We start from the raw sequence: 26,536 nt of genomic DNA, 5'->3' as shown, positions 1-26,536 counted from the left end.
GATTGGAAATGCTTGGAGGCAGGTGTACAAGGTGACGTATTCAAGGTCATGACATTGAGATATTTAGGTACTTGTGAGTTATCTGGGCGTCCGATTTTTTGATTGTATGCCTTAAGTTAAGGCATACAATCAGATGCGATGCGATGCGATATCGCATCGCATCGCATCGCATGCGACCATCGGATGCGATGACCCGATTTTTCTATAGGAATCAATGTTAAAATGGACTGAGTCCATTTTAACATGGAATTCAATGGGAAAAAGGGGTCCTTTTCATACCCCTACTATCCAAGTGGGCATGGAGTTGGATATAAACCTGTGGCGAGCGTAGCGAGCCACCGAGCCCGAAGCGTGGCGAGCGAAGCGAGCCCCGCGAGGGGCCGGTATTCCGTGTCCCCTCGCGGGGCTCGCTACGCTCGCCACGCTTCGGGCTCGGTGGCTCGCTACGCTCGCCACAGGTTTATATCCAACTCCATGCCCACTTGGATAGTAGGGGTATGAAAAGGACCCCTTTTTCCCATTGAATTCCATGTTAAAATGGACTCAGTCCATTTTAACATTGATTCCTATGGAAAAATCGGGTCATCGCATCGCATCGCATCCGATGGTCGCATGCGATGCGATGCGATGTCCCGATCCGACCCGATTTAAAAATCGGACGCCCGGATAACTCACAAGTACCGATATTTATATATAAACTAGGCTTCTTGTTTGTTTTGGTTTACGCACTACATTAAATCTTGTCTCCTTGAAATTCACTTTTTATTATTTATGATAATTTAACTGTCCAATATAAATTGAAATGCCAAAACAGTACGTGCATTCCTCGACACAATTGCAATTTCAAACAACAATGACAATTTTTTCTAGCAATCTAAACAGCCAAAAAATAAAAAAAAATCTAACTCTCCCCTCACTATTTAAAATCTGCCCTTTTCCGTTTTGCTTCAGATGTTGAAAAGGGCATCATTACCGGGATTAACTAAGCCTGAAAATGATAGTATTGGACAATAATTGATCATTAAATTTTCTCTTGTTGCCATAGCAACTCGTGTGCTGCTGGAACTAGGTTCTATGAGTTTAGACAGAAAGAGTCTATAGGATGTAAAACGTGCAATATCTGAATGCACAGCGTGGATATTCACAAACCTGTGCTGGACTGAACAATTCCGGATGCTACCGTTTGACCTAGCAGATCATATTGGTTTAACCGCGAACCATCTTCGGCAACTACAACAGACAGCGCTGGTTCTCTTGTCCAGGAGTAGACAACTTCAGCTCTTGTATACGCATCTATATTGAGACAGAAACAGTGAAATTATTGTATAATATAATATTATTGTATAATGCTAGAATTGTTAAATAATCAGCCAGCCAAGGGCCTATTAAAAGTGGAAGAGGCCTGTGTGTAGATTCCATCTGGGCCCCCTCCTTTTAATGCAGAGCCTCTGGACACTAAGGTCACGAGGAGAACTTAGAGCTGTCCCAGATTTTAGTGCTCATGTGCAGGTCTTTGGGGAATTGTTATGGCAACTGTTTTTTCCAGAGATTTTCCACCGCACTAAAATTTAGAAAAATGGCAACCGCGTCATTTCCCGTTGGTTTGTAAAGAGCTGCAGATGGTGGAGGCGACGGATCCTGGCTCAGTGTGAAATTGTCAACCTGGATTGTACATCTTGGGTCACTATCAGGGTTAGTCCCAGATCAGACCCAGGTGGACTGCAATTTGAAAGGAAGACCAGGGTCATTGATGATCCAAAATGGAATTGATGACATCATACCCAAGCTTTATGTGTGATCGCTGATGACCAGAAAGTATCATAACCCATATATAATATATTTGCATGGGAAATTACTTTGCTATGGAAAAGAGTATAAAAAGATGTGTTAAATGCCCCCTGCGGAAATGAGCAGTAAAAAAAGGGGGTGAAAGTTACATACATGGAACAGTCAGGCATATTGTTTAATTAGTAAGTTAATAGAGGCAACATATTATTACATAAGATGTAAGTAAAGAAATAAAAAGGCAATATAATGACGAGAAGATGTGCAGAGATGTGAAGCTAATGAGCGTCTGTCATTAATAAACTGACCTTTAACTGATCTCTTTCTATCATGTGAGGAAATAGAAGGTCCTCAGTGTAAAATCTATCACTTGCAACAGTGGTCCAAACATATAGAGCATTTCCCACACTTGGTCTATGTGTGCACACTGGGCGATTTTAAGGTCCATGCACACTGGGCAATTTTACAGAGCGTGTATGGACAACGATGATGGGGAAAATCGTTGGACTGAAATCGCTCAGTGCATACACACTCAGCAATTTTTTCCCTTCTGAACGATTTTCTCAGGGTTGGATGGCTTTCCATAGGTAATAACTGGTTATAACAGCAGATGAGCAGTGACCTGCGGGGATAATGCGGGTGCGAGTATCAGCCCTCACCGTTCGTCTCTACACCGTACGCACTGGGTGGCTTTTGAACTAAAAACAGCTCAAAGTCTCCCAGTGTGTATTGGCCTTTATTCAGGAATTACAGATGTTTAATTAAATAAATCATTGCAGTATTTACAAGGTTCCTTAAACTATAGGAGGACTGTCCGTCTGGCCACAACACAGAAGGGTATAGAGAAGACGTTGGATATTTAGAACCTGCTTTGCAAGTTCTAATACGGCCACCAGTAGCATTCTCTTTCAGACTGCGCCGGTGCCACAGTGAAAATATGGATCTCTGCATATATATCCAAGCAAGCAGATGGATCTCCATCATTTCCTTCTGTCCGTCAAATAGGTGTTACTGGGTGTCAACTTGTAAGAGAACCATCTCGTGGGCACATGACAGACATGTAGCAGGAGTCATGTGTAGGCCAAGATGATGCCTAGGTTTGTTGTATCTTTTGAACCCAGCATGGGACAGCTGTAAGTTCTGATAATTGTGCTGATGGCTGCTTTAAATTTTGAAGAGTTAATGGTGGAGCACTCGTTGAAATCCGTGCAGCCTTGAATATTGATGGATACGTCACTAGAATGTCAATCACACTCAGTGTATGGAATATTGGCAGTGTGGCATGAGACATGTACATTTAAAGGGTTGTATTTTTCATATTGCAGTTGTACATACTGTAGAGCAGTACATTTCTATGTACAAGGGTGGTTCAATAAGTGAGATAACAAGATTTCTCTTTAGCGTAATGTTCTCTAATTTCCTGCCAAGTCAGAGCTGGTAAACCAATGCTTCTCCTCACGGACATTAGACTGCGCCTCATATCAGTCATACTGTCCTAACATCAGGTATAGGAATGTCGGGCTTGCAAAAACATGGTCAGACATTGAGGAGCGTAGTGTGATCAGATTTCTGGGTCTAAAGTGCACCTCAGCATCTGAAATTCATTGACAACTCGTCTAGGTAAACTGTTTTAAGGTCATATCATGGAAAAAGGTTTGGTGCACGGCCTGTGGTGGATGTGCTTGGCCAGCCGGACCACTGCTCAAATTGAAACATTGATTTTGTCCACCAGAAAAAAATATACAGTAATGACACAAGGAAAGAATAAGTCATCCTTCTCTCTGTATGATGTGTAATACCCCTTTTCCACCAAAAACCTGAAAATGTAAATCCCCATTAAAACAGCAAGCTGGATCCAGATAATGCTGGTGTTTGGAGACTACAGCATATGGTGATCCATTTATCTGTATACTTTTTAAGTGTGAGCCAGGTCCACCCTTTACAAAGCAGGGTATGGAGGGGTTGGTGTCGATTTTGACTCTGGTAGCTACCAGTGAGCGGACCTTTTTCCACCAAAAAGGAAATGTGAGCTGATATTTACAATATGTTCATTAGGTGCACAAAAAACTATTTTTCTTGTTTCACAAAAGTGTGGCATGTTTGTATATGATTTAATTTCTTCATGCAAACTCTGCATAATGCATTATTTATATACTTACAGCTTCCAAATTTCAAAGGGCATGCATGAGCATCCATCGGGAAGTCCTCTAAGTGCATGGGACATTCAGCCCTTACCGTCAGTCTGAAAAACATGAATAGTGTTTCCTCAGTACATACACTTTGAGACTTAGTAATATACTGTACAATATAGATTTAATTGTGCCCAACAGCACCACATGGAACTCTTTATATAGCACTTAACCTTACTATATGTTGTTAAATGACAGAGGGGGAGATGTATCAAACATTGGACATAAGGCACCAGCTAATCATCTCCTGTCATTTTACAGGCTGTGTTTGAAAAACTACAGGATCTGATTGGTTGGTTCTTTATCACTCGATATACTGTATCTCTATCCAAGTTTCGGGACATTCTCCGACAAAATGAGTCAATTTCAAAAAGATCCCGTACAATACATTTGTACAGTCAACTTCCATTAACTAATAGCTTTGACCACCGGTGCTCTTTTTGCTTTGGTGGTTATGGACAGTTTTCTAAACAACTGTTAATAGTGAAGCAACGAAAAGAGATAAGTGGAGAGTTTAAACCTGGTAGGGTTAGGGGACCATTTGGACATAGGTGGGCATGGGTAATACTGACATACCAAGTGGACATACTGTAGACACCAACAAAACATGAAAAAGTTATGTCGACCTTCTCTATGTTGACCTTTTCCATGTTGAAGAATGCTTGTGTCGATATAATGACCTTGTCGACCTAGTGCATGTTGACCTATTTCGTTTCCCAACTTAGTGGCTTGACCTATAGTGGTCTACCTAAGTTCTGTCAACCCTATGACCCATACTAAAAATATTATGCATTCTGCCTATCAACTATGGGTCTGGGACTTTCAGGTGTCTACTAAGCCTGGTCGTGGGGATAATTAGTATCATGTCTCCCTCCATTACCTCCGCCCATGCTTGCAAACAGGTTTCTACCATTAAAAAATATGTTTGCCTGTAGATAACTTCATTCAGTATTTTGATTGTGTAAGAAAACATTAGTTGTCTACTATGGATACAAATGAATGACTGGCGGTCAGAATGACAGGGGCCAGTATACAGACGCCATCATCCGGAAGGAGGGCATCCCAACATGAATTAGGTACTTGTACTTGCCTCCCTCTGCCCATCCCTAACCCTCCCTTCTAGCATACTAACCCTAACTATCCCCCCACAGCCTGACCCTAACCCTCCCAGCTGGTGCCTAACCCTAACCGCTGCATCCCGCTGCCGAAACCCATTTCCCCCTTGCCCTGCAGCCTAACCCTTATACCCTTTCTTGGTGCCTAAACCCACTCTCCCTGCAGCCAAACCATAGCCTTCGTCTCCCCTCAGCCTACACTGAAGTCCTCCCAGTAAGGCATAAACCTAACCATCCCATCCCCGGCAAACCACTCCTTGCAGACTCACAGTCGGGATGCCAGCTGTCGTTATTCCAGCGTTGGCATCTTGATCCTTTCGGGGATGCAGCGCCATTCTTCTGATGGTGGTTGAGATGTGGTTGAGATGGCTGACCACCGGCTTCCTGGCCACCTGGATGCTGACTGCATCCCAAGAGCCAAATGTAGTAAGGTGAAAGAATCAGAAAGTGAAAGGTTTTGGGAGAGGTTTCATATTTTTTTGAAGCGGCAATCATTTACACTAACAAAAAAGGTTGATTTTGCCATGTGATTGACGATTTAAAAATAAAAATAAAAAAATCCCCCCAAATCACTCACTTTTTGATTCTCACACCCTATTACATTTGGCCCCAAGTGTAATACCCCATTAGACCCAAATGACTTCCACTTTATTTAAGAAGATTGTTCTTCAGTTACAGTTGCATATAATTACAATAACAGCTTCTCAAAAATATGTTCAAGCCAATAACATTTACAAGTAATTCATGTTAACAACAGAGTTAACTATTTATTTTACTGGAACTCTGGGATGACAGATGTTCCCATTGACCTGGATAAGAGCATTTAGCTGGACCGGGTAGCACCAACCTAATCTTATTGGCTTACGTTTGTAATCATGTAGGATAATATTATATTACCAGGTCCGTCATCATAAATATTTAAGCAGAAGCAAAAAACAAAATGAAACTGTACTGTTAACAATATCTATTACTTCAGTGCTCATACTTAGAAGCCATAAAATAGACTATATTCAATTTCAGAGCAGCTAACAAATTTTTAAGTTCCGCTTCTTTGCTGACAGAAGGGAAAAGGTCCTCAAAAAGCTGTGGTTTTAATGCTGTTCTCTATTAGGTGCTCCCCTGAGGAAACCATCAGTCTTCCAAAGGCCTGGCTCCTTATGTGACTGACCACTCAATAAAGACAGTTTCTAGCTGCTTCTAGTCCCCACAGCGGCTTCTATGAAGGCATTCAGCTAATAACTGGGTATACAGGGACGCTGTCGTGAGGAGGCCTGAGGCAAGAATTGTATTTGGAGTTCTGCACAATTTAAAGACAGTCACTAGTAATTATCTTAAAGCTATCAACAGGAGTGTAGTTACAAGATATAGGACCAGGAGTGGCTCCAGAGAAGGGGATAGCAGCACAGGCCAATATTCAAATAGGGGAGCCACAGCAACTGTCACCACCTGCCATTCAAAACTGAATTGCTGGCAGTGGGCGTGGCTCCTTCATTTGAATTTTAGAATGTTCTGCAGTCCCTCCTCCTGGACGACATTGCTTTTGCTTTACTGCCTGTCTGCAGTTCTCCACACAGAGGGGCCAATGTATAAAATCTGGAGAAGTGATAAAGTGGAAGGCGAAACACACCACCCAATCAGCTCCAAACTCATTTTTTACACTCAGCCTGTAACATGACAGCTAGGAGCTGATTGGCTGTTGCATTATCACCTTCCAATTTATCACTTCACCAATCTTATTGCACCTTCCCTGGAATCGGCCTCAGCGCTGTCCCACTCCCTCACAGTAACCCAGTGTGTACGGGAGAGCAACTTTTTATAGACTGGGGGGGGGGGGGGGGGGGGGTAAAAGGAGAAGAGGCCCATGGCAACCAATCAGCCTTGAGGGAACATCTATAATTTGCATAATATAAAATTATACAGAGCAGCTGATTTGTTGTCATGGGACAGTTCTCCTCTGGCTCACTTCTCCTCCCTTATCAATGCCTCATACATCTACCCCAGAGTAATTGACTTATCTGTCCACTTCAACCACCTGCCACCGCTGGCTCACCAATCTATTACTCACTTTTCAAAGGGTCACTTAGGGCCTTATTTTGGTTCATTCTTTCTGACAAAATCCTTCTTAGATGGACAAAACCATGTGCACTGCAGGGGGGGCAGATGTAACATGTGCAGAGAGAATTAGATTTGGGTGAGTATTTTGTTTCTGTGCTGGGAAAACACTGACTGCTTTATTTTTACACTGCAATATAGATCTCACTTTGAAGTAAAACCCCACCCAAATCTAATTCTCTCTGCACATGTTACATCTGCCCCACCTGCAGTGCACATGGTTTTGTCCATCTAAGAAGGAATTTGTCAGAAAGAGTGAACCAAAATAAGGCCCCTTATCACACTTGCATTTATCCTAAATTAGGTCATACTAGTAAGCCTGATTGAAGCAAAAGCTTCGAAAGTTAGTCTGCTACCTTCTGTGTTTGTTCATGTGTAAACAAATGCTTGTGCTATTTCTGACCTGACGACCTGGGGCCCCCGTGCCCCGAAACGTTGTCTATCCTGCACATGGATTAAATATCCTCACCTTCAACCCCTACCAAGTCTCTGAGTGCCGCTTATTTTCCTGTGTGTGTGTGTATATATATATATATATATATATATATATATACAGTATATAGGAGTAGGCAAAGAAGCAGACAGCGGCACTCTGGGAATTTTCAAAAACGTATATTAGTGCAAAAATAGCATACCAACGTTTCGGGGCATAAGGTACCCCTTTGTCAAGGTGAACAGTGCACTGTTCACCTTGACAAAGGGGTACCTTATGCCCCGAAACGTTGGTATGCTATTTTTGCACTAATATACGTTTTTGAAAATTCCCAGAGTGCCGCTGTCTGCTTCTTTGCCTACTCCTGCACAACTGTTCCGGAAGGCACCTGGGTCCCTGACCAGCTGGGGGAGTGCCAGGTCAACACACACCTTGCTATATATATATATACAGTGCTCGAAGTGGGCCGGTATACGCCGGTATGGCATACCGCCACTTCAAGCACTGACTTTTTTTTTTACCCCAATAGTCCCGATCACTGTGGCCAGCAGTGAACGGGTGGATGGAACCCCTTCCTTTCCGGTGCGAGTGACGCGTCATATGGCCGGAAGACATGCCCGCCAGCTCTTCTCCACCTCCTCTTCCCCCCGTCAGTAACCTCCCCATCTTCCGGGGGTCCCCGTACAGCATGGCGGTAAAGCTGAAGTTGCTGGGCAGGAGGTGGCGGTGGGTGGGCATGGTGTCCATGTACCCCAGGCAGCTGCTCTCCTCCTGCTATCCGACGCCACTGCTGCTGCATGTGCGGGGCACTGGGTGATGGTGGTGGGCTAGATGCTGCTGCTGGGGCTCTAGTGTAGAGGCGCACATAGCTTCCATGCAGGAGCCGGCACTGGCTGTACTGCTGATGGAAGAGAGGAGGCGGCGGCTCCCAGCATCATCCCCGGGATAACCCTTTGCGCAGCAGTGCACAGTAGATGCGCTCTTGCGTCCGGGAGAGAGGTCACTAGTCCGGCCCCTGGAAGTGCACCGCAGCCGTCATGCCATCCTCAGCGCTGGGAGCTGGTAAGGTAAGGGTTGCTGCACTTCTCATCTGTCCCAGGCACTCGTGCAGGCAGCGCCACCTCCCCCCATCACTCCTCTCCCCACCATGCAGCCAGTGAGCTTGTTATTACTGCTGGATGCTGCTCTTCCCTGTACCCAAATGTACCCTGGTACAGTGGGGGGACCCACTCTCACACCCGGATGGGGTGGTACCCACTGTCACACCCATTGCGTGAGGCCAGCATGCCCCCCTGGCAGAGACATCACTGCTGGCATCGTTACAGTGAGCACAGCAGCAGGTAGTCTGCAAAGCACCGGTGGTGATCCCTATCTTCACTCCTTAGGGATCATCATCACCCATACCCCCCACATACCGTGAATCATCATGACTCACATTATAATGTGGGAATTTCCAGGTGTCAGTAGCAGTGGAGACATTTCAGCTCAGTTAAAATAATTTATTTGTGCTTCTTTGGGGATATTCAGAAAACATGGCTTGTTGGTAGTGATGAAATGTACAGAAAAGAGGGATGTCATCCATTCATACATCGATGTTATGATATATACAGTGAGCTATGAGAATCTTTGCAGCATGGGGGCATGAGAGTGTTAATCTTGCAGGCGTCACATTGTATAGACATCAGTGCTAATCCATGGTTTATAAGCTCGCACATCTCTCCTGATCTTATTGTGCACATATAAATGGCATATGCATTCCTGAGAGTAACGCATAGGGGTCATAGGCTCGGTACTGTGATGGTCGACATACATCAGGTAGACCACTAGGTTAGACAGGGCTACACATGCCGATACATGCAATAGGTCAACATAGATAAGGTCGATAGGGTCAGAAGGTCAACACAAGCATTAGGTCGACAGTCTAAAGGTTGACATGAGTTTTTCAAATTTTTTGTCCCAAATTTTGACATAAGTTGACATGTACACCGTATCAGTGGGCCTCTTTCCCTGCCATGTGTGCCGCTACCCATGTGTTCCTCTGTCCCTGACATGTGTGCACCTGCCCATATGTGCCTCTGTCCCTGCCCATTTGATCCCATACCCATGTGTGCCTCTGTCCCTGCCGTGTGCCCCTGCATTCCTCTGTCCCCACCCATGTGTGTCCCTGCCCATATGTGCCACTGTCCCTGTGTGCCTCTGTCCCTGCCTGTCTGTACCTATGCATGCCCGTGCCCCTGCCTCCCCGCAGTCCCTGCGTCCACAAATTTTGGCTCAATCTGTGTGACATTATGTAAAGTGTGGATCAATCTGGGTGGCATGACGTGAATTTTTGGGTGGCATGACATGAATTTTGGCTCAATCCGGGTGGCATAATGTTTAAGGGACAAGTATAAGTCGGGTCTACTATTGTGTTGAATAATGTATATAAGACGTATATGGCGTGGCACACTCCACTTAAGGACACACCCCCTTTAAGCAGCCACACCCCTTTTTAAATGGCCACGCCCCCTTTTCTGGAGCGCGCATAGCACTTCACTTTTTCCATACCCCCACTTTAAAATTTCCACTTCGACCACTGGTTATATATATATATATATATATATTTATATATATATATATAATTATTAGTAAACACATACTGTATACTGTATAGTAGACTTTCCAAGCATAAAGCTAAGAGGCTGATTTCAATAATGGTCTTGCCTGATTGCATTCTGCTTCCTATAAAAGGGACAATTGTTCACGTGGAATGAATGTTTTTGACCCTGCTGATTACTATATATATATGCCAAGAGGCTGTAGCTGAAATAGTTTAAATCATGCAAATAAAGGTAGTTTAAGCAAGTAAAATCATGGCTCATCTAGCCTTAAACGTGGAGGTTCTGCCATCCATGGGAAATAACAGTGCGCTTATACAATGTTTTCCACCTAATATTTTTTATCAACAGCACAAAAACAGCTTTAAAAAAAAAAAAACATAGACAATTCTGTTCAGTAAAAGCGTGTTTACGGAAAATCTTTTGCATTTGCTTATGGATTAATTGCTCACCAACATATTTAAAATAAAACATGCATCAAGCCTGGGATAGAGATAAAGGGGGTTTTCTATCCCACAAGAATTTTTCACCAGGCGAAAAATCTGAACTTTTTGCCCATTTTTTGGGCGAATTCGATTCCATGTGTATCGGGGAAATTTGCATGAAAATTCACATATTTTGGTGAATTCACGCCCATTTTTGTGGCTGTTTTTTTGTGTCCGGTTTAGCCCCAAAAAGTAAAACGTCATCGGTGAAAAAATGGACTAAAAAAGAGTCGAAAATGCCCACGATTGAGTACTAATCTGCAAATTATTATAGATTTTTTGCCTGGGCAGGAAATTCGTCCGGGATTGAATACCCCCCAAAGTAGAGAAGTTATCCGATCCTCTTTAGCCATTTATCTATAACAGTCAATGAAAGAAAAGTTTGAAGCTGGTTGCTGGGGATACAGACGTGTATCAGAGCTCATCAGAGCGGCTCCCGGCACGACTACCGCCTTGCGCCGTCCTTCAGAATGGGATTCGTGCTCCCCATTCTTGCCATTTGGACGCACGTACGCATCGATCACGCATCCCCATCTGCCAGCACCCACCAGCTATAGGTATAGATATGGCGTTCTGACAGCAATGGGGTAAGTGGGCCCTTCTGTAACTACTCCACTTTGTCTATCGCCAAGGCTTGATACCTCTCGCCCATAGTCAACTGTGATCCCTTTCATAATGACCATCACAGAATTGCTTTCTCCCAGAATGATCAGCTGATGCCGCTAATAATAAACTCCACATTCTTCAGATTGTTATATGACATAATGCATCTCAGACTGTGTCATTAATCCACAGAATCTGAAGAAAAGAAATATCAAGAAACCCTAAGGGGAAAATTTCCGGAGATGGGAGTTCTATTGAATATGGATTGTTGCCCCTAACAACCAATCAGATTCTACTTTTCATTTATTTAGCACCTTCTAGTTGATAATAGATCAAATCTAATTGGTTGCTATGGGAAACATTCCATCTTCAATAGAACTCCCGTCTCAGTAAATTTGGCCCTAAGGGTTTTGCCATTTTTATGGTTTAGATCGTTTTCCCTTTTTGCTCTTACTTTGTGGGTTGATCTTTTGTCTGTAATAAATTTTTTTACATTAAATGAACAATTTTACACAAATGAACATGTAGGTGAAGGAAAACAATAATTTGTTCCATAATATATTTGTATTTGTTATTGTAGCACCTTCTCTATTATCCTATTTGGCATTAATATATTCACTCTAAAAGATATGTTTTGTAGTTATTCAGATTTGCAAAGCTGTGGCAATATATATATATATATATATATATATATATATATATATATATATATTGCTTGTAGATATCGCACCAGCTTCACAGGTTTAATGATTAACTGTGCTGAAGTCAAATCAATTTAACAGCAGGGGATCCCATGTAATAGGAAGACCAGCACCAGTCCAATATATTCAACACATATTTATTGTCACAAGGGACATAAGTGAGCAGCAAACAAACATGTCATCATGTCAGCATACAACACCCGTCAGGCTATACTTAGCATAATCAAAGGCTGCACTCTGGCCTCTGGGCAACGTCTCCTCGACGGCCGTTTCGGTGCTTCCTCTATATAGAGGTTTGTTAGGGATATTTATCATTTAAAAATGGGCTTTACAATTATGTTTTGGGCATTTCTCTTTGTAGAACCTTATTGCAAAGTGCCACTACACAAGTGTCTACACAGCAGCGTTTGTTTGTGCGGACTTAGTTCCACCTTCACCATTTTGCCTATCCATAGATAACATCTGGAAGGTAACGTCCCTTTTTCTTTTAAGCATTCACCCATAGTCGCATAGGAGTATTAGACCACTGTTGAATGTGAATTTTCTTACTTCCTCTTACTATTTAGAGACTGAGGTCCACGTTTGACCCCTAAGAGCGTATACACAGTCCAGTCCATAAAATTTTCGAGTCATATTTATACCTTACGGCAAGTGCTGACTATCCTTTTAAGGTAATATTTCCTCCTTATAACTAATAACTAAGTTATAATTAGTAACTAAGTTAGAAATTTTTTTTGCAATATTATTAAATCCAGCCTCCATATAACAGATTCTCTACATCTAGAAGGGGCTGAATATGGGACTAACAATCGTCTCACTTCATATGGATCTGTAATCTTCAAACTCAGTTTCATTACCAACTAAAGGTATATATTTCCTTAGGAAAACATTTCCAAACCTGTCATCAAATATTTTATCCTCCAAACGTACTCCCCTCCCCCTCCTCAATCTATCTATTTTTCACTACTATTGTTTGAATTTTTATTCTTTTGATCTTGTAGATTGTGACTCCTTTCATAAAATTGAGTTCCATCATATGATTTGAAAATATTTGATCCATCTCCATGTCATACTCTTTGTAACCATTTCTGTGGATACTTTATGTTAATTAACTGTACCGCTGTTTAAATGTTAAACATTGGACATCCAGTTGTATTTACACTTGATATTTTTTTACCACTTGCAGTGTCTATCTTAAAAAAACCCTGATGAAGTCTTTCTAAAGACGAAACGCGTTGGGTTGTTACCGTCTTCAAAAGAATTGAGATACCACACGTTTTTTACAACGTTTTAATAAAATATGTTAAATTTTTGAAAACGTCTTTATTATCTGTATACCTGAAATATCTAACAACTGCACATAAGGTGGTGGAAACCTCTGGCGCTCTCTATCCATCCTACTATATATATATATATATATATATATATATATATATATATATATATATATATATATATATACTGTATATATATATATATATATATTCCACGGGGTCAGCCCGGCACTCTAACCTGAATACTTCCAGCTGCCGATGGTGCCTTCCTGGGTAGATATGTAGTGGTCGACAGGAACAGAGGCGGCACTCAGCGGACTTAGTAAAAAGGGTGTTTAATCACAGCAAAGTGAAATGAAAGTCCAACGTTTCGGAGCAAACGTGCTCCTTTTTCAAGGTGTACAAATGTAAAACAAAAAACTCATACCTTATATACCTCACCCAGGAGTGTGTAGGATCTCGCCCCGGGGCCGGAGCAGGCGTCTGACGTCATGTCCGGAATGCGCGGTGTACCAGCGCGCTTCCGTGTACACAGTTGCTAGGTGATTCAAGCGGCCAGGCTGGCATTGTCCGTTGCCTGGGTAACCGCCGTCAGAGGCTGCGTCGGTCCCGTGGGCGGGATATTCTGTGTAAACAAAGGAAACCAGTGAGTGCTACGGAGGTTGAATATACAACAACACAAATCAACTGCAACATAGTGAGATGACTGCCGCAATGGGCAGATTACCTGTGTCTATAAGTGACTAATAGAAAGAAAAATGAAAACAGATAAAAACGGGTCACCGATTTAAGGTCTACACACCTCCCAATCTATAAGTGCTGGGCTGGCTGAGAGCCAATCGAAAGAAAAATCAGGATAGCGCCTTGTGGTCCCCTGTGACAGGCAGAAAGGAGGCCCCTGCCACGGGTCTCCCGTCTGCCGGACCCAGGGAAACCCCTGAGAGAAACTTCACCCAGTGTTAGCAGCGGCATCTGTCTATAAGCGCTACCTCTGGATCTACAGCATTAATGATCGATAGTTAAGAGAACATAGTCTTTGTGAGCGGTGCTGTAGTCTGTTCCAACTGTATATCGGAATCTTGGCTTTAGCCTTGTGGAACCAGTTGGTCTCGTGTTGCACCGCCCTAATGTTAAAAGGCAGGTAATCTCAAAGAATTATATGGAAAAAAAATGAAAAAAATGTTTAAGATGAAATACAAAAGTAATAATAATGGACATCAACAGGAATGTTCCTTAGGGGGAATCCGAGGATGGCGTTTCCCCGACTGAGGTATAGGTCCCTTATGGATCTTCATTGGATACCATCCGATGTTACAGGAATATATTTAAAGATTGCCTTTCGTTAAGGCCCTTGGGTCTGCCTGAGTTCAACATGTGAATCCATCTGGCTTCACAGCGTAGCAATGCCCCTTCCCTGTCCCCTCCCCTGTTGGAGACTGGGACATGGTCGATTATGATGAATTTAAGGTCCTGGAGTCTATGTTGTGCCTCGAAAAAATGCCGTGCTACCGGTTGTTCAGATGTTTTTGAGGCTAGGGCATTCTTGATGGCCGACCGGTGTAGGGCCATTCTCTCGCGTACCGTCCTTATCGTTTTGCCCACATACTGGAGCTGGCACGGGCATGAGATCAAATAGACTACAAATGAGGACCGGCAATGTAGAATATGCCTGATTTTGAAGGTTTTGCTGCCGTCTGCATTGGAAAAGGTGCTGCCCGCAATCATGTGATCACACGTGGTGCATTTCACACAACGGTAACAGCCTGGCTGCCGGGATAGAAAATTCTTTGGGATTTCTATTTTGTTGAAATTGGAAATGTCCGAATGGACCAAATGGTCCTTGAGGTTCTTTCCTCTATTGTAGCAAACCATGGGGCGTTTTTTTTTGAAGCAGTGGAGGTCCTTGTCCGTGGACACTATAGGCCAGAGGGCCCTCGTGGCTCGGGGAATCACGGGCTACTAGTGTTGTATCTCGTAGTGTTGTATCTCGTAGCCCCGTGATTCCCCGAGCCACGAGGGCCCTCTGGCCTATAGTGTCCACGGACAAGGACCTCCACTGCTTCAAAAAAACCCGCCCCATGGTTTGCTACAATAGAGGAAAGAACCTCAAGGACCATTTGGTCCTTTCGGACATTTCCAATTTCAACAAAATAGAAATCCCAAAGAATTTTCTATCCCGGCAGCCAGGCTGTTACCGTTGTGTGAAATGCACCACGTGTGATCACATGATTGCGGGCAGCACCTTTTCCAATGCAGACGGCAGCAAAACCTTCAAAATCAGGCATATTCTACATTGCCGGTCCTCATTTGTAGTCTATTTGATCTCATGCCCGTGCCAGCTCCAATATGTGGGCAAAACGATAAGGACGGTACGCGAGAGAATGGCCCTACACCGGTCGGCCATCAAGAATGCCCTAGCCTCAAAAACATCTGAACAACCGGTAGCACGGCATTTTTTCGAGGCACAACATAGACTCCAGGACCTTAAATTCATCATAATCGACCATGTCCCAGTCTCCAACAGGGGAGGGGACAGGGAAGGGGCATTGCTACGCTGTGAAGCCAGATGGATTCACATGTTGAACTCAGGCAGACCCAAGGGCCTTAACGAAAGGCAATCTTTAAATATATTCCTGTAACATCGGATGGTATCCAATGAAGATCCATAAGGGACCTATACCTCAGTCGGGGAAACGCCATCCTCGGATTCCCCCTAAGGAACATTCCTGTTGATGTCCATTATTATTACTTTTGTATTTCATCTTAAACATATTTTTCATTTTTTTTCCATATAATTCTTTGAGATTACCTGCCTTTTAACATTAGGGCGGTGCAACACGAGACCAACTGGTTCCACAAGGCTAAAGCCAAGATTCCGATATACAGTTGGAACAGACTACAGCACCGCTCACAAAGACTATGTTCTCTTAACTATCGATCATTAATGTTGTAGATCCAGAGGTAGCGCTTATAGACAGATGCCGCTGCTAACACTGGGTGAAGTTTCTCTCAGGGGTTTCCCTGGGTCCGGCAGACGGGAGACCCGTGGCAGGGGCCTCCTTTCTGCCTGTCACAGGGGACCACAAGGCGCTATCCTGATTTTTCTTTCGATTGGCTCTCAGCCAGCCCAGCACTTATAGATTGGGAGGTGTGTAGACCTTAAATCGGTAACCCGTTTTTATCTGTTTTCATTTTTCTTTCTATTAGTCACTTATAGACACAGGTAATCTGCCCATTGCGGCAGTCATCTCACTATGTTGCAGTTGATTTGTGTTGTTGTATATTCAACCTCCGTAGCACTCACTGGTTTCCTTTGTTTACACAGAATATCCCGCCCACGGGACCGACGCAGCCTCTGACGGCGGTTACCCAGGCAACGGACAATGCCAGCCTGGCCGCTTGAATCACCTAGCAACTGTGTACACGGAAGCGCGCTGGTACACCGCGCATTCCGGACATGACGTCAGACGCCTGCTCTGGCCCCGGGGCGAGATCCTACACACTCCTGGGTGAGGTATATAAGGTATGAGTTTTTTGTTTTACATTTGTACACCTTGAAAAAGGAGCATGTTTGCTCCGAAACGTTGGACTTTCATTTCACTTTGCTGTGATTAAACACCCTTTTTACTAAGTCCGCTGAGTGCCGCCTCTGTTCCTGTCGACCACTACATATCTACCCAGGAAGGCACCATCGGCAGCTGGAAGTATTCAGGTTAGAGTGCCGGGCTGACCCCGTGGAATACAGATTTGGGACCCTAACCGGACCCACCTGAGCCAGGGCACCTCCACCAACCGTTGTGTTACCTATACACCTTCAAGGCAGTGCTTTCACTACTGCACGGAAACCCACCACCGCACACCACACGGCATCACCGTTCACGGCACGGCACCGGGCTCCGGACCAGGTTGGTCACCCATACCATCTACCAGCATGGATTCCCAGAGAAACCCACCCAGCCAAGCGACATCTGAAGACCAACCAGGATGCAGCTCCATTCAGTTGACGAGGGGCAGCGTGTTCGGATACACTGACGAAGAGGTTGAGAGGGTCCTGTTCAATGAGAATATATCATTGATGGATGGACATCTGAGTGCTGACGATATTTTCAAGCACCTCTACAGACTCAGACGCAGAGAGACCGACTTCCTCCTGCATGGCGTGTCTCTATCCGAGTACTATCGGGAGCGTCTAATTCCCAGAGGGTTCAGGGTGAGGAACGTACCCACCATAGGACGCCACAGCCAGGACTTCTGTAGGAAGTGGACAAGCATCCTAAATAAATGCAGCTTAGACCTGCTGGTGCTTGTCGTAGAGGAGTCAGGTAGAGAACTTGCTAAAACAAGAGAAGAGATCACACGATACGAGGCAGAACACCTGGAAGCGCTCACGGCCGATAAATCACAGGACTGGATGGCCAAGCTTAAACAGCAATGCGATAGTTATCGCAATGATCTTATTAAATTTAAGCGGAACAAGCTCCAGACAGTCAAAAAAGACTATGAGCGGAACCAGGTATACCGCTGGTTGAATGGGGGGAATGAAAGATCTCGTCCACCTCAAGCTAGGTCGGGGCAGGGATGGCGGAGGCGCAGGGAAGCGCGCTCTGGACCGCAGGCGTCCTCCAACAGCGACACGGATCCGGCACATATGGATTCCGAGGGAGCCGCCATAGTAAATGACATCCCTTTAGGGTCCAACCCCCGCTCCAGAAAAGCAAGAGACGCAGGCCGGCCACCCGTCGGGGAGGCCAGAACCAGAGGGTACACCAAAAGAAATCCCCCTCAGGATCCCTAGTATTCAACTTATCACAACGTCACCTCACTGAGTCCGAAATTAACATACTTGAAAAAGGACTCTCCTTCGTCCCAACAACAGACTACAACGAACTCAACTGGAAAATCGAATTACACCGCTTCTCCAGGAAATTGAGACTGGGTGAATTTTTCCAGAACAAGCCTGATCTACGCCCCCCCGTTGCACACCAGAGTTTTATTAATAAACGATCTACTTCACAATTCGATCCCCAATCCCAAAATGCGTCCATCAAATCCTTTACCCGATTGGTGGACGAATCAGTTGACAAGTACTCCAAGGCGGCAAACTCTAAGCACTATAACCTCTCCAAAACCGAGTGGGCAGCTCTTAAAAAATTGAGTGGGTACCAAGACGTAGTCATACGCCCCGCCGACAAGGGCGGGGGCATAGTAGTCTTGGACCTTGACTATTACAGAACTGAGATCTTGCAGCAATTGGCCGACACTTCCACTTATATTAAATTGGACACCAACCCGACGGTAGCTTACAAACTCGAGTTGGACGGGATTCTGGAGAAGGCTGTCAATGACGGCATCATCACTGACCAGCTCAGGAAAGCATTGACACAGCAGCATCCGAGAGTGCCACTATTTTTCACAGTACCAAAAGTACACAAGAACTTGACCGCACCACCCGGCAGACCGATCATTTCGGCCCAAGATGGCATCTTCCAACCGGTCTCTCAATTCTTAGACTCCATCCTGCAGCCCCTAATACTCAAACAGGAGGGATTCATCAAAGATACCACCAGCTTTCTATTAAAATTGAATGAGATAGAAACGGTACCACGAGGCACCATCATGTGTGTTATTGATATATGTAGTCTCTACACCAGTATCCCCCAAGACAGGGGACTGGAGGTGACACGGGAGTTCCTCGTCAAGGAGAACTATGACGGTTTTAACATCGACCTGTTCATCCACCTATTGTCACTCACACTGAAGAGAAACTACTTCTTGTTTGATAATGGTTTTTACCAACAGCTCAATGGCTGCTCTATGGGGAGCAACGTGTCACCCTCCTTTGCGAACATATTCATGTTCCAAGAGGAAAGGGCTATGTTTTTCAACAATGCCGACACAGCATCCAAGGTCCTTTTGTATACCCGCTACATCGACGACCTCTTCCTCCTCTGGACGGGAGGGGAAGAGGCACTGTTGACACTGTTCGGCCTAATCAACTCCAGAGATTCCCCGATCAGAATAACCCATCAGTATTCGGCACACACAGTTAACTATCTTGATGTGGAAGTCACCATTTGCGGGGACCGCTTGGTCACCGGCATTTACAACAAACCCACCGATAAGAACACTTTGTTAAGGGCTAACAGCCATCACCCGAGATCTTTGATCAAGGGACTGCCCCGGTCTCAAATGATACGGGTAGCTAGAATCACTAGTGATACATCGGAGCTCCCGGCACAATTGGACAGGATGGTGGCTAAATTTGCTGACAGGGGGTACAACCTCAAAGATCTGGAGACTCAGAAGCAGGAAGTTTTACGTATCCCAAGAAGCGAATTGTTGTCCCCAAAGATCAAAGAGAAGACACATATCATCACTTGGGTCTCGAGATACAACACTAGTAGCCCCGTGATTCCCCGAGCCACGAGGGCCCTCTGGCCTATAGTGTCCACGGACAAGGACCTCCACTGCTTCAAAAAAACCCGCCCCATGGTTTGCTACAATAGAGGAAAGAACCTCAAGGACCATTTGGTCCTTTCGGACATTTCCAATTTCAACAAAATAGAAATCCCAAAGAATTTTCTATCCCGGCAGCCAGGCTGTTACCGTTGTGTGAAATGCACCACGTGTGATCACATGATTGCGGGCAGCACCTTTTCCAATGCAGACGGCAGCAAAACCTTCAAAATCAGGCATATTCTACATTGCCGGTCCTCATTTGTAGTCTATTTGATCTCATGCCTGTGCCAGCTCCAATATGTGGGCAAAACGATAAGGACGGTACGCGAGAGAATGGCCCTACACCGGTCGGCCATCAAGAATGCCCTAGCCTCAAAAACATCTGAACAACCGGTAGCACAGCATTTTTTCGAGGCACAACATAGACTCCAGGACCTTAAATTCATCATAATCGACCATGTCCCAGTCTCCAACAGGGGAGGGGACAGGGAAGGGGCATTGCTACGCTGTGAAGCCAGATGGATTCACATGTTGAACTCAGGCAGACCCAAGGGCCTTAACGAAAGGCAATCTTTAAATATATTCCTGTAACATCGGATGGTATCCAATGAAGATCCATAAGGGACCTATACCTCAGTCGGGGAAACGCCATCCTCGGATTCCCCCTAAGGAACATTCCTGTTGATGTCCATTATTATTACTTTTGTATTTCATCTTAAACATTTTTTTCATTTTTTTTCCATATAATTCTTTGAGATTACCTGCCTTTTAACATTAGGGCGGTGCAACACGAGACCAACTGGTTCCACAAGGCTAAAGCCAAGATTCCGATATACAGTTGGAACAGACTACAGCACCGCTCACAAAGACTATGTTCTCTTAACTATCGATCATTAATGTTGTAGATCCAGAGGTAGCGCTTATAGACAGATGCCGCTGCTAACACTGGGTGAAGTTTCTCTCAGGGGTATTCCTGGGTCCGGCAGACGGGAGACCCGTGGCAGGGGCCTCCTTTCTGCCTGTCACAGGGGACCACAAGGCGCTATCCTGATTTTTCTTTCGATTGGCTCTCAGCCAGCCCAGCACTTATAGATTAGGAGGTGTGTAGACCTTAAATCGGTGACCCGTTTTTATCTGTTTTCATTTTTCTTTCTATTAGTCACTTATAGACACAGGTAATCTGCCCATTGCGGCAGTCATCTCACTATGTTGCAGTTGATTTGTGTTGTTGTATATTCAACCTCCGTAGCACTCACTGGTTTCCTTTGTTTACACAGAATATCCCGCCCACGGGACCGACGCAGCCTCTGACGGCGGTTACCCAGGCAACGGACAATGCCAGCCTGGCCGCTTGAATCACCTAGCAACTGTGTACACGGAAGCGCGCTGGTACACCGCGCATTCCGGACATGACGTCAGACGCCTGCTCCGGCCCCGGGGCGAGATCCTACACACTCCTGGGTGAGGTATATAAGGTATGAGTTTTTTGTTTTACATTTGTACACCTTGAAAAAGGAGCACGTTTGCTCCGAAACGTTGGACTTTCATTTCACTTTGCTGTGATTAAACACCCTTTTTACTAAGTCCGCTGAGTGCCGCCTCTGTTCCTGTCGACCACTATATATATAAAAGCCAGACTACTCCTCACCTTTTTTGAGGTGAAGTACCACCAGTGACCACAAGAGACCACTAGACTGACCTAATTACTCCTTCAAAAGTGAAGGCAAATTTTTCTTTTTATTTTAACTTTCTTGATATAGAGAGAGGGAGCTGTGAAGACAGATATTGAAGGTAGGAGCAGATAGGGGCGGAGCTGTCATTTTGACGGACTTTTAACTAGTTTCATATAAATAAGATAATGGTAATGGGCAATTCTTTTCATTGTGTGTTGGGGTTGAGTTAAGTTTGGGAAAAGCCAAATGTGCATTTATGTAGCAGTATCTTAAAAATATCGGTATCTATTGCTTTTGTTTTAGCAGAAAGGGTATGTACAGGTATATTATACATTCCAGGACTTCCCACATTACCTTCATAAACTTGCTTACTTTTTTGCGCTCTTATTTTCCTCCTGACCCCTGGCTGACTTTGATGGGTTGCCATGTTTTTCAAGCCCACCAAGAACCTTTGCAATCTGGTGGACCATTATGCAATACAGATTGCTTATCCATGCATGTATCAATGCCTATTTCCCTATAGAATGTTAGCTTGTGAGCAGGGCCCTCCTACCATGTGATTGTCTGTAACAACCCAGTTTGTGTTATCCGTATTTATAATTGTACAGCACAACGGAACCTGCTGCACTGTATAAGAGACTGTCAATAAATAATGAATTAGATATTCCATGGCAGTTATTTGATAAAAAAATAATACTTGCCTCATTGTATAAAGCAGCGTACCGTCCTCTGTTATCCGTAACAGTTTGTTTGGCATTGTCATATTGTGAGCCACAGATTTCTTTCCATTGTGAAAAAATGTGTCAGGCGTCCATATTTTACTAGCCATTAAATTATTGAGACGGAGAACAGTCATCGGGCCCTTGAATTTTAGCCTTTCATCTCTCCATCCTTGTCGGAAAAATACATCAATTGTGTATTCCTGTTTGTGATGGAATTCAGAAACAGAATGTTACTGCAAATGTTTTTATCTTCAATATCAGTATCTATCTGTACAGTAGAATAGATAATATAACAAACATTAATCACTAAGTGCATAATATCATTTTTTAAATGATAATTTACCCTTTGAGTGCCAACATTTCTGTGAGAGATGTTCAAAATATCCGTTAAAAATGCCGGCGTCGCTCACATTTGTTATATAAATTCAAAGACATTTTTTTTCGTAAAAAAAGATGATATTTCCTTTTTAAGGTAAACATTACAGGTCAGTATGATGAATTAAAAAGTTTTCTGGGCAATTTTCAGGCCTACAGTATTTTGACAAATTCACTTGACACTCATAAGGTTAACAAACAAAACACTTCTAAAATATTGCACTATTTGTACATCTGTGGGATCTGTTATCTGGAGTACTTTGGATTGCTGATATTCAAGATAGAGGGTATGAAACTGCTCTCCATTATGACTAAAATTGGGCAATTTCATGGCATTTTCTAAGCGATCTGACTTAATTTGACTAGATCGCTTAACAAATGTCCGTACATCGCTCCATGTAATGGGGCTATGTCGATAGCGATGGACGGCCCCACACAACACTATTGCCCGATGATTAAGATCCAGCATGCTGCAGAAATCTAGTTAGATGGACGGTCAGGACCAGTGTTCTCACCGGAGAACACTGTCCCTGACAGATTGCTCAGCACACATCGCTGGCACATCGCTTGCTGAGCAATCAAGCATCGCTTAGTTCGCACAGTAAAATCTCCCCGTGTGTAGGCTCCATTAGTAACAGCAATAATTGACATTAGTGGCATTGCAATCTAGAAACAGTGAGTAACAAACAAACTAAACTGATTATCGATGCAGATTTCCAGAATTCTAGTTCAGAGAATGTGCCATGAATCTTAAGTTTCATGAAGGGATCATCAACATTCTGGTCTTCAACAATAATGGATTAAGGTCTTAATGGATCAAAACTTGTAGAGTAGAGCGGAGAAACAGTTGTGATGTTTCCCAAAGTAACCACTAAAGGCCCCCATACAGTAGCCGATTTTGGTCAGATTTCGGCCAGATCAGTCGGATCTGGCCGAAATCGGACCAAAATCGGCTAGTTTTGATGTCCCCTCAGATCCCATGTGCGGTCCCGTGAGCATCGGATCTGCGTCGGGTGGTCGGACCTGCTGCACGTCCGACCACCCGACTTGGGACCTAGTGGGGCGGCGCGGCGGTGGAGGGAGCGGGGGGGCTGGGGACGCTGCGGGGGACACAGGCGGCATAGAGCCGGGCAGGGGGAGCCGGGAGCTGTCAGTACTGAATAAAAAAAAAAGCCCATACAATGAATGGGCGGCCTGTGATTGGCTGAGCGCTCTCTCAGCCAGTCAGCAATTGGCTGAGAGAGCGCTCAGCCAATCACAGGCTGCCCATTCATTTTATAGGCTTTTTTTTCTAGCACTGACAGCTCCCGGCTCCCTCTGCCCGGCTCTATGCCGCCTGTGTCCCCCGCAGCGTCCCCAGCCCCCCCTGCTCCCACCAGCGGCCCTGCTCTGTAGCCCCCCCCCCCTGCTCCCTGGGTTTTTTACATGTGATAAATCGAGACGATTTATCACATATAAAAAATGGCACATCAAGTGCCAATCTAATCAAGCTCCCCCGGGGAGCAGCCGGGGAAGCTCAGGGGGAAGTCGGGGGCGACTTGTCCTAAGGACAAGTCGCCCTAGTGTATGGGGGCCTTTACTGTAGCTTTTAGCTATCAACTATCAAGTGAATACTTTAAATTGATAAGTTGCTACGAGCAACTCAGCCTCTTCTCCACTTTTTAGAAGGTTTTCTACATTTATCTCAATCTGATTTATTTAGCTCTTAATCTGTTTTCATGAGCTTATTTCACAATGTCAAGCTGATTCTTCTCAAATGTACCGTATTTAAAATGTAAAATGTAATAACCTCAAATAAATCGGCTTCAGCATAATCACGATGCAATGTTTCAGGCAAAAATATAATGCAACTTTTTGTCTAAATTGATGTCAAATTTATTAAAATTAGTTCCTTAAAGAATTTTGTCAAACATTTTGACAAATTACCAGTAACCAGTGCAATCTTTTAAAAAAACAATACAATTAATTTTCTTTAAAGGCCATTTCTATTGTGTAGGCCACATTAATATAGCTGATCACAAATATAGGTCAGCCATGACACCCGAGAATAAAATCAAATTCAAAGATGCTTGATATGCAAAACATACATTCACATTAACATTTGCAAAATGATTAATTTTTTCTACCTTTCCACAGTACATATGCAGTACCTCGAAGTCATATTCCACTTGCATAGAAATTAATTGTAAGCTTAATTATAAGAAAACGCATAAATCTCACCATATCGTGATCTGATACTGGTCCAAAGCTGGTGACGAAGATATCTGTGTTCACTTCAGTTACACGCTCTGTTGAAGCAGGAAATTAGGATGTTCAATATCTACTAACAGTCTTTATTACATCTAAAATAGCAATTATCTCATCCATCCCTGCCTAACTAGGATCCATGAATCTATCTATCTATCTATCTATCTATCTATCTATCTATCTATCTATCGATCTATCTATCGATCGATCTATCTATCTATCTATCTATCTATCCATAGTAAAAAGCAGCATTGTTGCATTGATTACATTTATATTTTACATATATATTATAATAATAATAATAATTATAATAATAACAATAACTTGTTGTTATATAGAATAAGACAATGCTAAAATCAAAAAGATGTATCTGATTGTTTTAAAACATTCAAAGTACTAAAATACCGTTCCTCACAACTATTTTAACTGTAGCAAAAAAACCTAATATTAATACACTGGATATCGCCCTCAACACCTTTCATCACTGAGCTAGAACAGAAGTTAATACAACTAGCACTGTTTGACAAAAGATCAGTACAAATCAATTCCCATTTCACTTCCCAAAAATACCAGAGGAAATGGGAAACATTTATCAATTTTCTTGACCCACAAACAAAAACTAAACTTTCCCTCTAACACTATACAAGAAACCCTTCACAACACTACACTCAAGACAATCACGCTTTATCCAAATAGTAGTCTGATTAATATGCCAACATAAAGCCCCGAGAAATCCGATGGTGTTGGATGGCTGCCTCTGGAGATATCGTTTGCCTTCTATGCTCTAACTTCCCAAACACTAAAAGTACCTACGTTTGTATCAATTTGGAATATTGAACTCCCGAGCAGAGATGGTCATAAATTCAACCCTACTGAGGAAGAAAAGACTGAGAGATCTGAAACTACACCCCCTCCTCCCTTCCCCCTCCTTCCACCCCCCCTCTTACCGTACGTAATGTTCGCCTGTGTTGTTCAGAAACCGTATCTTGCTCAAGCTAGTTCTATTCAAGATTTAGTTTTTGATATCAAAAATACGTGATATACATATATCCTTAGCATACTTTTGTACTACTATACCACGTATATTGAATACCATATCACCTATAAGTGGGGAAATAGCCTTATTAGAAACTTACAACACCCACTGTGTAAGGTTATAGGGGATTCGGGATTAAAGGAAATCTTGTTTAGTCACCTAAATACCCAGGCAAATGCATCTAAAATGTATAGACGGATAATTATGATCTTTATATATACTAAACTTGAGACGAGACAAGTCAGTTCATATATGTTTAATTTTAAATAGAAAAGTATCACATGTTATGTATATCATTCTATTAATGGAAAATGTCAATAAAAAAATTTCAATCAATTTTTTAATAAAAAAAAAACATTCAAAGTACAATATTGCACCAATAGCGTTGAATTCTTTTGTACAAACTTTTCATAGTTGTTATATTCAACAGTCTTGTTCAAGAAGCGCAACATGCAGAATAAACCTACGTGTTTCGTCCATCGGGACTTCATCAGGGACAATGTCAACATAAAAATGTCCTTTTACAGGGATCGGGTTCAAAACTATATCAATCTAAGGTTGATACAATCAGCCGTGGAAAAAAAGGTGAAGAAGGGAGGGGGTCTAAACAGATTTCAAATAAATTTAAGAACAACTCCACTGATAGCACTCCCACCGCAGGACATGTGCATATATGTGTGTGTGTACACAAATTATAATAATTCTTCTTTGAGAATATAATATGGGGAAC

General features: G+C 43.5%; 1 protein-coding gene across 2 annotated transcripts in view; it reads right to left on the bottom strand.

Annotated features, from left to right (window-relative positions):
- GABRA1 (gamma-aminobutyric acid type A receptor subunit alpha1) overlaps positions 1-26,536 on the bottom strand; it is a 140,000-nt gene that overhangs the window by 50,689 nt on the left and 62,775 nt on the right. For both annotated transcript variants that reach the window (XM_083181408.1, XM_083181409.1), the window contains exons 4-7: positions 24,744-24,811; positions 22,128-22,348; positions 3,945-4,027; positions 1,150-1,293 (exon numbers count right to left, since the gene is read on the bottom strand). In XM_083181408.1, coding sequence (XP_083037534.1) covers positions 1,150-1,293; positions 3,945-4,027; positions 22,128-22,348; positions 24,744-24,811 — 516 coding nt within the window. The remainder of the gene's footprint in view (positions 1-1,149; positions 1,294-3,944; positions 4,028-22,127; positions 22,349-24,743; positions 24,812-26,536) is intronic.

Source organism: Crinia signifera, chromosome 4, assembly GCF_055691185.1.
Source record: "Crinia signifera chromosome 4, ASM5569118v1, whole genome shotgun sequence".
Taxonomy (NCBI): Eukaryota; Metazoa; Chordata; class Amphibia; order Anura; family Myobatrachidae; genus Crinia; species Crinia signifera.
Note: the sequence above shows the minus strand (reverse complement) of the source record. Positions and strands in the feature narration are given on the sequence as shown.